Source organism: Brachionichthys hirsutus, chromosome 23 (assembly GCF_040956055.1).
Source record: "Brachionichthys hirsutus isolate HB-005 chromosome 23, CSIRO-AGI_Bhir_v1, whole genome shotgun sequence".
NCBI classification, from domain to species: domain Eukaryota; kingdom Metazoa; phylum Chordata; class Actinopteri; order Lophiiformes; family Brachionichthyidae; genus Brachionichthys; species Brachionichthys hirsutus.
The window spans coordinates 2,592,729-2,607,236 of record NC_090919.1 but is presented as its reverse complement, the minus strand read 5'-3'; the positions used below and the strand labels follow the sequence as shown (position 1 = coordinate 2,607,236).

Here is a 14,508-nt window from a genome sequence, read left to right as displayed (position 1 = left end):
ACATCTCATTGATCTCATTCAAATTCTGGGTTGGCATTGTGTTGATTTGTGTAAATGGCACGCACTGAGTTTATTAAGACTGCAAATCTTTCTTATTGGCTCTCCTCAACGTCCAAGTCAGTCACGATAACCCGGAAGAGTTTTCCAGCTCTTTCATGAGCGCTATGGAAAGGAGCTGATTGATGACTTCCAGTAAAAGGTTTTCAGGTCCCCGAGGATCTCCTCTACTGTACCTGAGACATAAATGGTTCACATCACATCCTCCAGGCCGAATCTTTCCTCTATACTTGCTGTAATTGCCCTTAAAATGGCAACCCATTTTACCCAAGTCTTATTTTATCTTTATTTTCCATTTCCTTGTTGATTTGGGAGCTGATTTGGCTTTTCCATTTTTGCATTTATTATAACTCTCATTGTGGGAGAGAATTGAAAAAAAAAAGAAGCCCCCAATCATTTCATTTTCGTCTCACGATTTGTCTTCTTGCTGGAGAGTCGCTTCTGGGTTGCCATGTGTTGCCAGATAAAGAAAAACAAAAAACTCTCTTGGTCTCCGCGGGTAGTCCTGGCTTTGGCAAATAAACACAATAGCTGAACTGGACTTGGCTGCTTCACTGTGTCAGCCTGCCTGCATGGTTGCGTAAGACTCAGACAGATGGGCCGGGAGTGAGGAGAGGATGAGCGTAAAAGAGTGGGAGAACGATGGAAAAATAAGAGGAAAAAGTAGAAGAAAAGGGAGTGGGGGGGGGGAGCCAAAAGCCAACGAATTGATAAAAATAATGTGCCTCTTTCTGGTGGTTATTCGCAGTAATGCTTTTACCTGACTGCTGGTTAGACTGGCTGAAAATCTGGGTCGAAGTTTTACGACATTATCCACTTCAGCCTGCCAGTGTGTTTATGGAAATTAAATCTGTATGAGTTGGGCTAACAGGTGAGTTATTTTCCTCCAGAAAAGTTCCAATGACTCCGACACACCAGGGAAACGAGTTCACACTGTTTATTCACACTCAGAGAAGGTTTATTGACCAGCTGTGTGTTCAAAGCAGATCAAATAAGTCTGAAAAAGGAAATCCAACTTAAATCCTTTAATTCAAATAGTCATCGGGGATGTCAAATGAAGTACAATATTGTTTAAAAGCCTTTTTATCTTTATAAAGTTTAATGCTTAAATCAAGGTTCATACTTGTCCTACGGTTCAGACCAGAGAGCAACTTTTAACAGGTCTACTTATAATGATGCCGGTCTGTGTTGCGTTTCGTTAGACCACACAAAGAGGAATAAATGCTGTGTGAACCCGCATCGGATTCTGCCGGGTCAAGGCTGTTCCTCCTTTCCTCCCAATTTCTCCCTTTTTTTTTTTTCCCGCCTTTCAATCACTCTCCCCTCCAGAGCTGCAGGACCTCCCCGGCAGATTTCAGGTCACAGTTGTCATCTTTGACGCACTACAGTCTAAATATGCTGTGTTGGTTTTCAAAACAATATCTTCTTAGATTAAATGAGGCGCGCTTGCTTTCGTCTTGTGGAGCTGTACTCGGACCACTCATATTTACACTTGAACACGAGAAGGGATTTCTATACAACTCAAGATATGCTGCAACTTGTTGTTTTTCATTCCCTCGGCTGACTCACTGGGCACATTTTAAATAAGTCAGCAGAATCTCCCGAACGCCAAATTAAGGCCAAAACTTTTCACTATCGGAACCCGGGATGTTTGACACTTGGGAGATAGCATGGAGAGGAAAGACAGTCTACCTCTTCACCAACTTATTTCCCTGTCAATCCTAAGTAAACTAGGAGCAGGTGGTCCAGCTGTTACACAAACACAGAAAAGGGAGACGGCTTCAACTTGATTGAAGAAGTTCCCAGCGTGAAACATGAGAGCAAGGTGCACCTTTTTCATCCGGTTCCCGCGTGATAAGACGATAAGAGAATGCTCCGCTTCCTGTCCGTACAACGGCCACTTCCCACCATCTCACCCTTAATCATCTTCTCTCCCCGCAGTCCGTCTGCGCCCCCCCCCCCCCCCCCCCCCATCCAGTGTCTGAAAGGTCTACAGCGGGGTCGGATGAGGCAAGAGGAGTGAGCAGACTCACCTTCCAGCCAGAAAAGTTGCGATAAGTGAGGCCAGATCTCAGATCTCAGAGTCTGTGGACTCTTTGACACTGTTATTATCATTGCATGTCGCACCTCGTAAATCTGCGGCATGATTAATCACGACATTAAAGCGAGGCTTTTAAAACAGCGAGCACCGATTTTTGGCTACGAAATAGTTCTATGATGAACTGAGCTGAAGGAAAATGATCTGAAAGCTCAAATTCAAAACACAAATTCTGCCGAACATTTGAAATTTATCAGACGGCACAAAAATGATGAGGCTGTTCAAGGCTTGAATCATTTTAGAGGAAGCAGTCGTTATGAATTAAGTCTTAAACATAATTTTTTGTGTGATTTTAAGATATAGGTGACACCATATGTGTTCGGGCGCAGGTTCCGCTACTCTGGGCCTCTTCTTCCTGAATCCCTCTGACGCAAATATTCTCCATTCTTTCCTTTCAAAACGTTGTCCAAAAACCAGAAGAATGCATTATCGGGGCCTTTCCTCCCCCCCCCAAATGCTTTAGCAGAGCCGTATATCGTCACCATTCATGCTTTTGTTTCATGGAAAAAGCCACTGAGCTTTTCCAAGTCTTAAAAACACGCCCTGGGAAGACGTCCTTGCGGTGCGACTAATAAGGATTAGCCGCTCGCGTAGATGACCTTTTCCTACGAGCGGCGTTTAAACGACTCTGCTCGTCCGTGTCTAACTGGATAGACATTGTTACTCAACGCTGACCTGTGCACTCCTCTGTTCACCCTTGCCCTTCCGTCTGAAATGGATACCAGAAATATTTTCCAGTGCCTCTAAATGTCTAGAAGGACCCCAGAGGCCTCGTCAGTCAGCCTCACCTCACACAGACACGACTTTTTTTTTTTTTTTTTATCAGAGGTTTTTTTATATTTCTGGAATAATTAGAGGATATGATGAGCACCTCGTTTAAGCCGATCCCTCTGTCCTCCAGCAGTCATCGGTGTGTGTGGGTAACTCGGGAACCTTTTGGATTCTCCGTCTGTCAGACCGACGCGTCGGGCAGAGATCCGCTGGAGTTCAGCTGGAGTGGGAACGGGCTAAATGAGCCCATTTGCAGCTGACGTAGCCCAGACCTGTGATCTCTGATCTTTTCTGATCACTTCTCCGTCTGCGTTTCCTTTCCTGCTCTGCGTGTATATATATATATATATATATAGTTTGTCCCTGTTTGAACTCCGTGCAGAGTCGGCCCCGCTTAAACCTCGTCTCCAAGCTACTGTGGGCCGATAACAGGGCCTTGCTTTGGGGATGAAAATGATCCCACTTTGCATCAATCTCCTGTAAAGTAAAGACTGTGAATGCGTTCTTTCCTGGGAACGAGAACTATCTCGTGTGTGTGTGTGTGTGTGTGAGCGAGGAAGAGGAGCACAACAGCAGTGCTGTAAAGACGATCCTGCACATTGTTCAGATCATCGGCAGTTCATCTGGTCGTCTTCCGACCACATAGTGTGTTCACCGGATGCGAATGCATTTCATTACCGCCTTGGTTTGTGGGACATTTAACAAAAAATTCCCCAGAATTTGGCACATTTTTGAATGCAAAATAAAACGCCTACATGCTTACGGCACCCGTATGCACATTTATTTGTGAACGCTCGCCTTCTTTACTCGCATGTTCCGTCTCTTAACCTCGCACCCTGTTCTTTCCACTCAGTGTGTTCACAGGAACGCACGCACACATGCCCTACACACAGACTGCCTCTCTTAAAATGCTGCTCAGCGATTGATAGGTGCTGCTGACAGCATCTGTGTGTGAGAGAGAGAGAGAAAATGATAATGACAGGCGAGGGTGTGAGGCGCTGAGGTGGGAGAGGTACAGGGAGGGGGGGGTTGAAGAATAATACTCGCTCCACCAGGTGAAAGGTCGGGGAGGCGTTCGTGGCTTTAATGACCTTCTTTTAAATGCAATGATCAACTGTGATGTGTTATTAGAAAACTGTGTGTGTGTGTGTGTGTGGGTGTGGGTGGGGGGGTTCTGTGGGGAAAAAGTGTATTTCCACTGCGGCAGCCGAGTTCATTTAAAAGTAGGCTGTCTGGCATTTATTTATTTATTTAGGGATGAGGGTGGGGGGGGTCGTTGGATCTTTGAGATGTCACCATTTATTTTAATGCTTTTATATTTTTGCACGCTTATATATGGACCCTGTGATGAAATGTATTTTGTCAGCCGCCGTTTCCGAGGTCTAGAATGAACGTTCTGCTGTACGCCGTTTTTTTTTTTTTTTTCTTTTTTGGGATTGCCGTCACTCAAAATGAATTTAAAGGACTGTGACGTGCACCGAGTGAGACGTTGCACTGAAGAACAGCCAACTTGTCATTCCTCTATAATCACTAAACGGTATTAAGTCTCCAGCAAATGCATTTAAAGACACAGATTCTTAAAGCATGTGGATTTACTTTGGCATCGTGAGATTAGGATTGACCAAAACGGGCGTACATTGGCACCTGGAAGAAAAAAAACCCCCAAAACTATTTCTTTGAGCCAGTAGTAGCAAACTAAATAACATGTTTTTATGGGCTAAGGCATGTGGGTCTATTAGTAAACCGCTTGCTATGTTGAGGTTTAGCATTTGAGAGTGCCAGATTCCATTGGGTTGTTTTCTTTGGTGATTGAGCGTGTATGTTTTTGCCCGTTTGTGCCTCTCTATTTGTGTGATTTACTCTAAGTAGGTAATTGGTACATGTACATGAACCCACAGATATGCCCTAGAACATGCTGTATGTATGACCCCCCCCCCCCCGTCGTTCTCCAGGCGTGATTGATTTTAGACGGTAGAGAGTCTCGTCCTAGCTTCAGTCCGAGCATTATGTGTTCTTATTGAGATGCCTGGATCCATAAAGCCTGTTTTGGATCACATGAAAGGAAGAGAACACGCGAGCATATGAATGTGGATCCATGTCAATTTAAGGCACCGGTACTCAGACACACGTGATAGCAATGCAGGCTTCGTCTGTATGATCTTATGAACACTCACTTAACGTGTTCTCCTCTCCAAACGCTCTCTCGGCTCTTCATTATGAGTTGTAATATAATTTATTCCGCTAGCAAGGAGAACCAATGGGAGAGTCGGCAAATTGCAAGCATTTATACTCCAAAACGCTGACGTCTCTCCGACTCCCTGTTCCATTAGAGGAAATCTTCAGCTTTAGCTGGTGCCAAGAAAAACAACCCCCCCCCCCCCCCCCCGAGGAGAAGAAACAAGGACCACGATGAAGAAATGCAACTACAGCAACAGCAGTCGCCACAACAAAGGAAAGTGCTGCGTCTGTGTCCACGGTGTGGTCTCTGATGAGATGGGATACGTTTACACGGATGCTCGAAGCCAAGAGACGTTCCCCAAATAATTCCCTTCACATAAACTCTTTTTAACACACCGGCTTGGAGGAGAACGTCACAATCCACCTCGGCGTTACTTTCATTTAGTTCAAAATCAAAGCTCGAATCCAAATTTAGTATGCAGCAGTAATATTAAAGCAAAAAAAAGATTGTACACATTTATGGAATGTTTTACAGGCAGGATTTATCATATAGTGCAGTATTGGTTTATTGCCGGTACTTAATTACACTGCATGGGGTCACGTCCCGCAAACTTACCCTCCTCAATGCCTTCATGTTTTGGATTAAAAACACGAGAGCATGAAAATTACCCAGTACCTAGTAACCTTATTATGTTCTCGGTAATGTTCAAAGTAAGCGGACCGTGCACGCCCCCCTTGGGAAACATTCAAAATGTCAGTGCCCCAAAAAATATAACAGATGAGGTCAGATTTTGATTGGAAACCTTCGACAAAGCGCATGCAGCTGTGTGCCGATTCTGTATGTTCGCTTTCCATCACATCCAGGTATTCTGTTATTCCAAGACCGTAAATGTCATTGCTCTGAAATAGAAAGTATAGATTAAATTTAGGTAACGCTAGAGACGTACATGACATGAGGCGAACTGCCAAGTCAAGTCCGACCCAGCGTCATCCAACCGGTGCTCGGGCTATAACCTCCTGTTATCCTTTGTCCCACGCGATCGAACCAGCGTTCCCCATCCAATTACTGTACCTAGAATGCTGTGTTCAATTGGAGCGGGTTCAATGCCTAAAATGTCTCTCTCGGCATTTCATTCCACCAGCGCAGCACGCAGACCAGTTGTAATTTGCAATCCAAAGTAGGCTTTCTGCAAGGCATCACATTAGCATCTCTCTTTCTCTGTAATTCTCTCCTATCATTATTCCTGCTTCAGTTGTTGAGTTTGACGAATGGCGCTGTGACAGAAAGCGTCAACGTGGACACACGCGGTGACTCTGACCCACGATGGCTTGCAGTTAACCGGCTGCACGGACTCCAACACTTCCACTTTTCGTCATACATTTCTCGGAAGCTGGTCTCAATTTGGCACCCATCGCTCAGGGCGGCTTAAGTGAAGACTTTTGAATCATTAATTAGTGGTAAGTTAGTCAGCGGTCGCCAAATTGGAAGCATTTTCCTGTAATGGTTCTCCTGTTCTAGGAATAGTTTTCCTTCCCTAAAAGTTTTGCCGATTATAACCCCAGACAGGTTAACAATTATCTGTGAAGTCTCTGTTGGAGCTTCAAAAACGACTCCTGTGGTTTTCAGAACCTTCACTTAAAGCACGGTGATTGATGAGCAACGACTTTTCCTAAAATATTGTTTAAAAATATGTCAAAACAAAAGACTTCACCAAATTCTGCGGCACAGAAACTTGCTTTAGCACGTAGCAATATCCGACTTCGCTCAAGATATTGACACGTCAATTATGTGGTACTGCCAGCTGCATCTCAGGCATGCTTCAAGTTTCTACAAGTCGGTTTAGATAGCACGCTGTCATGAAAACGAACTGATCAACTGAAAGATGAAGTACTTATTGTAAAGTACAAGTCATTTGCAGGAGAACAGCTGCTCTGTGAAGCCCTTAAAATGTCATTCTTATGCGTGGAAACCTTTTTGTAAAACTGGGAGGATGTAGCTGGAGAGTTTGTACAATATCTGAGAAGCGAGGAAACAATGAAATCAGAGATTCCAGGGAAGTGTTTCGAAATACGAACGGCTCACGCGCCGTCAAGCCAAAGCATTTTAGGTTGCGTTGGCCTTGGAAACGGAATCCAATCAGAAGAATCACCCCAGATAACAAAATATGTTTTATTTCTTGGAGGTACGAGCTAAAACTTGTGTGGCACAAGAGATTTATTACAGGAAATGGTCTTTAAACGTGCCACGGAGATGTTGCTCAATAATACCGAAGTTGCGTTTGTGCAGTGTGTGTGTGTGTGTGTGTGTGTGTGTGTGTTTTTTTCTGTTGGCCCCTGCATAGATTTCTTACCACCCAGGTCCAGAGCAGATAGCCTGTCAAAACAAGTGCTCTCACTTCAGAGCAATGGAAACGCTGCTTTCCGAATGGATGCAGTTTTTATTTTATCCACTGTGGAATGCATGGATGAAGTTCTTTTTCTCTCTCTCTCTCATGGAAGGACAGAAACATGCAAGAGATTGGCTCTGCTCTGATCAAAGTCTTGGGAGGTGGATGTGCAGGTGGGGGGGGGGCTTTATTTAACATTCAGAATGTCTTCCATGCATATATATAAGACCTTGATTTACAGCTGGTCTGCCTTGGCAATGTTTCCTTCCCGTCTGCTGCCAGGCGCACGGAGCTGCCGGCTTTTGAAGTTTTAATCACACTCGCATCTGTCTAGAAACGGAGAGTCTGTCAGCCTTTCATCAGTGAAAGGATGATGATTTTATTTATTTATGTTGCCGGTTCGCCCGCTGGGTTGGGTCTGAGAAGGTTATCTCGCAGATGGCCGGGCTTTGATGATCAAGTTCAGCTTCCTTATATCTCGTGATCGTCATGGCATCTTGGAGCGGTGGGGGTCGCTTGCTCGTTGCATCGATCCCGCCGGGCCCATTTGTCCCGGCAATTGTTTTACTGTATAATTAAACTGTACGGAAGCCCGAGGTGCACGTACAGCAACTTAACCTCACTCACTTCAACCCTGTCCAAGACTCTTCTGCTGTCATCCATTGTTTAAAGTGTCTTTAAGTAAGATTGTGCTCAATAATTCAAGAACATAACTTAATTGCAGTTACTGTTGTTTGTTTGTGCTTTTTTTTTCTGTCTCCATTCTTACCAGAAAACTTTTTTGAGAAACATTCATTTTCAGCAAACAGGATGAAGTCGATGAAAGAGTATTTTATTCGCAGAGGTGTCGGCTGCCGTCATTTTCATCACGTGAGATCTGCCATAAACGTATATGCGGCAGTTTAAAGGTAATACAACCTGTCATGTATAACCTGTCACACTAAAGGGCAGCCCCTTCCCATACACCGGCTCCCGCGGTCGCCTTCATGTTAGTGCATCGACCTAAAGTATGTGGAGGTTATTATTAGTGGCTTTACATGCGTATGCTCCGTTTGGTGACATCTCCACAGCCACTGACTCATGGCTTATTCAGAAACCGCTGTGGCCTAAAAGTACTTTATACAGATGCGTAATAAAAGACCTGGAAAAAACCCTCTGAAACGCAATATTAACAACATAAAGAAGAGACGTATAGAAATACCAGCGAGAGTTCATACATCAAGCTGACAGCTGGCATTCGGCTCGCAGGCAGGGGGGGGGGGGGGGGGCATCCGGGGTGCAAAGGCTGGCAGCAGCCGCTCCATCCTCCCCTGGGGCTTGGCAGCAGGAGCGGCGTCAGACGAACCGGCCTCTCCCTCTCCTGCATTCTCTCTCAAGCGCTCCTCCACTCCCTGTGTAATTACACAGCTCCCACCAGAGAGGCTTGAAATGTGGACAATCAGACAGCAAATACCGGAGCGTTCTCTCCCGTTCGCGTTCGCCTCCCTCTGCGGTCGCACCCTTGCGTGTCGGTCAAGTGTTGACTTTATATCCCAGTTCTGGAACACGGAGAAGCCAGCCGCCTCCTCCCGGCACGCATCATTTCTTCCCCTCCCACTCGCTCATTCTCAATGATGCGCCTAATCCCTTTCAGCGGGAAGGTAATCTGCCGTCTCCACCTTCTTACGGTGCTTTCGTATTCCTCTCGCTGTCCATAACAAAAGACCTGCTTTCCGTCCGCTTGGACTCCACAGCGAAGCTAACGGATGGTTACATTGTTGCTGTTGTTGTTGTTGTTTTCTTTCTCTCTCTTTGCTCTGGGGAGATTAAATATATATTTCTCCGACTTTAATGTCTGGCCTAATTGTATGTGGTGGATTGTAAAACTGTGGCTAAAGTTAGTTTGGGAACTGTAGCCGGAGTCTGGGGCGGACGCAGCAGCCCTGGGTTGCGTTGTGTTCTTCTGGTGGTTTTCCACCACTGGCAAGCAGCTGCGTAGTTTGTTGGAGAAATACAGTAATTACTATTGTAGAGCTCCTTCCTTCTTTTTTTTTTTGTGTGTCCCTCCTCTTCCTCGTTTCACCCTCATTGCCCGTCTTCGCTGATGGAGGGTTTTGAGGAACCCTAGAATTGAGGGCTGTTTTTAGTGGTTGTGTGTGACGTTCGTCGTCGTTATTCAATTTAGCCGTATCACCAAAGCTGGAGTTTTGTTGGCAGCACGGCTGGCAAGCTGAGTACTGATTGGTCAGCCTTCGCAAAACATTAAGGGCATGACTGCACGTATGAAGGTCGGGTTTTATCCTGTCGAAAGGACGTCGTCTTTTGAATTTGTGTTTCAAGGCTTGATTTAAGGCACGTTTCATAGCCAGCAGCATTTACTTCCTTTCAGAGACCACGAAACAGCAGGAGGTTAGAGGAGGTTTCTCTGGAGAACATAAAGAAAAGTTTTTTGATAGGTGCAGAGAGAAACGTTGAATAAAAAGAAGTATTCTAGTGATAAAGATGATGCTTGCTAAATGTGTTTTTGTGTTTTCTCTAATAGCAAATCCTACGTCACTCCCGCTCTAACGCCACCAAGGCCATTTTCCTGATCACCGACGGCTACTCGAACGGCGGGGACCCGCGGCCGGTGGCGGCGGCCCTGAGGGAACGAGGTGTCGAGATCTTCACCTTAGGCATCTGGCAGGGTAACATCAGAGAGCTGCACGACATGGCCTCCCAACCCAAGGACCAGCACTGCTACCTGGTGCACAACTTCGCCGAGTTCGAGGCTCTGGCTCGCCATGCACTGCATGAAGGTGAGAGTGGCCGGGGGGGGGGGGGGGCGCTGATGAGTTCTGGTGCTGCCCGTTTCTAACGGGAGAGGAGAATACGACGCTTTCAAATCATAGTCACGACGTTGCAGAGGTGCTGTTTGTGAAATTCAAACGTCACGCCACAGCATCAAAGACTAATTCCCCATCAACATTTGATCTGGCTCCATATTTTGGAAGTGAAGGTTCAGACTGTGGGACAAAGATATGCCCATTTGCTTTAAATTTGTCAAACATGCTGATTTTTATTCGGGCATTTCTGCTGTCCTGCTGATTTGTTCTCTGATTTCTTTCTGAAGGAAATCTGTGAAAGCCTGCAGCCAGGACTACCTAACAGAACCTGCCAATATATTCGACTACAAATAAAAACGTTTTAGCGAGGCTGAGGAGGGAATTCAGAATAAAAAACCCTTAAATTTAACGGTTTGATTGTCGACTTCAAATGTAAATATGGTGTTAACTGTAAGACCTTCAGATTGCTTTCCCATTATTCAACCGCTTTGGACATAAACGTTTATGCTACAGCGACAATCTGACCCGATTTGAAACCATGTGTTCTCCTCCCGCAGACCTCCCTACGGGGAGCTACATCCAAGAAGAGCTGTCGCGCTGCTCCTCTCTTTGTGACGCGGGCAGGGATTGCTGCGACCTGATGGCCAGCTGTAAATGCGGCACGCACACGGGACAGTACGACTGCATCTGTGAGAAGGGATACTACGGCAAAGGCCTGCAGCACGAGTGCACGGGTAGGTGGGAAGCGTGTCCGCCAGGCTCTTGCAGCTGTTTGCCAGCTGTTGTTGTTTGAACAAACGGGCCTGTTTGGTTTTTGCTGCGGCTCACGTAGTTCTGAATATCGCAGCGCTGCAACAACACATTTGTGCCTTGGAGATAATCATTCCTGATAATGCTCTGTGTACTGTGTGTGTCATCATCTCCTCCGCGTCAGGGCGACTTCCCCTCAGGGTTCTGCTGAGTAATGGGTGAAAGTGAAATTGTCTGCAGAGTGTGTGTGTGTGTGTGTGTGTGTGTGTGTGTGCGTGCTCACCTCGGCGATCCTTTTTCCCTCCGGCTTCCTTCTGGACGCTGCACATCCCCTTCTCCACCATCAGCTTCCTTCTTCTTCTTCTTCACTGCCTTTTGTCCATTTGAGGAACTAAAAGAGATCCGTTTCATCAGTTGCCAGCTTTTAAACTTTGCTTTACTACGGGTTATTTATACTCTTTGGCCTCTAGTACTCAATATTTTATGGTTGCGCGAGCGTAATTTTAGATAAGAGCATAAGAAAAGTTGTACTCGTGTGTTTGTGTGTGATCATAAACTTGTCATCTTAGTTGCAAACTCAGACATGTCCATTCATATTCATATATTTTTGTACTCGATGGAGTTTTTCCTAGGGTTTGGAAAATTCTAGCTTTTATTCCGTGCTTAAACTGCAAGTTCAAGCTGAAATTGTCACACTGAAATCATGTTTAATGGAGAATGAGATTATTTTCTTTCCCTTAAAGGCAAATGTTCACCTTTCTTATCTATATTGTATATTCTCCTTAAAGTCTCCGATTAGTTTTCTCCTTTAGCATCTAAAATACGCTTTTGCATATTCATTCGCCGCCAACGTACGTTAAACTCTCAGAAAATGATGAGAGTATGTCGTATCTGTGAATAGTTTTCAACTTCAATCAGAAAGAGATGAAGTGAGATGAGACGAGAAGAGAGGAGACCCTCAAATTCAGCCTTGAATTCTTTCAAGTCAGGTTCCTCCTGCTGAAACGATGGATGGATGTCGCAGCGCATCAATTTAATCTTTCTTGAATGTGCTAGGAGAAATCAATCCACCGTTGCTTTGGTGTTAGACCTCTGTTATTTAAAGGGTTTACCTTTTTTTCCCCTTGCAGGTGGTCGGGTACAGGGAAGTATGGCGGAAAGATTCAGTGGAAATCTGGATTGGAATGGGCTTTAACAATCGGAACAATCTGTGCCCACGTGTTTTCAATCCTGAATTCGATAACAGGCGGAAGAGAGAGAGAGAGAAAAAGGCGTTTGAGTGACAGTTCAAACGCTTTAAATCAGACTTTTAAAGCCGCCCAGAGACGAAAGTGACACAGGGAGGAGTGTTTTTAAAGAGGAGAGCCAAAGGGCGTCGGGGTCATTGTGGCGGAAGCACGCATCCCTAATTCTCATCAGATGTCTGCCGAGACTGCGGCCCCCTCTGTGCCCATTAATCTGCTTTAATGGTTTAATTAATAGCAGAGAACAGGCGGAGCTGGCTCGGGGAAGGACACGGAGAAGCGCTCCAACCACAAATGAGGACCGTTTCCTCTTTCTGTCTCTAACTCACTCGTATAACAAGGTCTTACGGGAGACGCTTGATCGTCTTTATGTCTTCATCTAAAAGCAATAGACACGTCCCAGGCTGGCGTTTGCTGCTTTCGGACGAATTGGCAGGCTTAAGGCGCTATTACCCCTGTTCTCATCTCGGTTTTCGGTTTTATTACCCGCTGTAAAAAATGCTCTCATATATGTTTTTTTGAACACTACATTTATTGAAGCCATTTATTCCCTAATAACTTGCTAAAGGCTCTTTTGAAGCAGCGGTGGTTCCAGGACCAATTAGATTTGCGGTGAGAGCGTTATGTAACCAAGAAACCGACGAGTAAACCCGACAAACTCCTGCCGCTTCCAGAGAAATCCAGCATCCCTCTTCGATATTTTGCTGCCTTAAAACCTCAGCGGGCTTGGCTGACCCAGAGGTGTTTTTGTCAATTATGGGTACACTGTCTGCGTCAGCAAGGCCATAGCTCTTGAGTGGCAGGACGGGCGTTTCAGCAGCTCTTACAGACAGCTCTGCTGATGCTCAGTGTGGTTTCAGGTGGCGGCTCGTGGTCTTACTGTAAGTTGTTGTCCTCCTGTTCTCACATTTAATAGTCTTTGACACCTCTGAGGATAAAACGGCCAAACCTGAGGCGGGTAGACGATCATTGTTATTATTGGCCCGGAGGGATTTGTCGGAAACACTCTTCATTGTTGTTTACGAATCTGTCAGGAAGCCAAGGGAAACGGCTTCTTCCGCAAAACACAACTGGAATCCCAGCAGATTAAAAAGGATGACGAAACCACGCCCCCCCCCCCGGTCGTTTTGGTTTTTCGGCTAAACCGGACGTTGTTGTTTCTCCTCAAATACCGATCTCAGACGGCCAATATCTCCATGGCGGAGGATCATTTGAGGAATGGGGAGGTCGAGAGGCAACACGTCTTCCTCCCGTCACACATTCGGGCTTATCAGCCTCTTGTGTAGCCTGAGAAAATGACAGGAGGATCTGGACTGTGTCAATGTGGTGTCAGCTTTCGCTCTCGGAACGGCGCCGCTGGGAAGACGGAAAGATTTGACTCAATATTTTCAGATTTGAAGTTTGCACGCTGCGGCGGAAAACACCATATATATTGACTTGGGATGGCGTTCTATCGTTAGGATGTGAGGAAATGCATGTAAAGAGGATTTGAAAGGTAATATATGTGTGAAAGAAAATATTCCCCGAAGAATTATTCAATTTTAACAGAATATAGGCAGCAAGATTACACTCAACCCCGATGGGGGAACCGTCAGATCGTCGCAGCAGAGGAAACCCCTCACTCTGCAAGAATCAAAAATAGAGACACAATTACCTGCTTACGTACAAGCGCACCATGTTCCTACGCAAGGGGCCAAGGCAAGTCTCATGGCCGCGTGTTTTTTTTTTTTTTTGGGTGCTTCGCGCGCAGTCGCTTCGAGGCCTGTGAAAACACACCCCGTTCAAGGACGTGACAGGGACCAGATCCAGTGCGGAGCCTGGTGTGTTTATATCACCTGAGACAGCACAGGCTCCACATACTGTAGTAGATTACACCGGCGGGTTGCTCAATGGCGTTGGATCGGCGTCAAGGGAACAATTCTCAATGAATGTAAATCTAACCGGTGTTGCATTAAGACTTCTATCCAAAGAAATCCATTTGTAAACACGACACATAACTGAACCGCTGTGGCTGAACTGAAGCTGGATTTTCTTCCACCGTTTCATATGATTTTTCTTTACTTAATTTTGCTGATGTTTTTTTTTTTCTTTGTCTTTATCCTAAATCATAAAAAAAAAAGAAATCGTTGCTCATGTTTAGGATCAGGGGTCGGTTAACATCTGATATTTAATAAATGATCCACGCAGCTAAAGTCCTCAAACGTCCGTTTCAATCCCCA

General features: G+C 45.5%; 1 protein-coding gene across 1 annotated transcript in view; it reads left to right on the top strand.

Moving 5' to 3' along the window:
• svep1 (sushi, von Willebrand factor type A, EGF and pentraxin domain containing 1) overlaps positions 1–14,508 on the top strand; it is a 48,113-nt gene that overhangs the window by 2,380 nt on the left and 31,225 nt on the right. The window contains exons 2-3 of the mRNA XM_068755622.1: positions 10,013–10,268; positions 10,853–11,029. Coding sequence (XP_068611723.1) covers positions 10,013–10,268; positions 10,853–11,029 — 433 coding nt within the window. The remainder of the gene's footprint in view (positions 1–10,012; positions 10,269–10,852; positions 11,030–14,508) is intronic.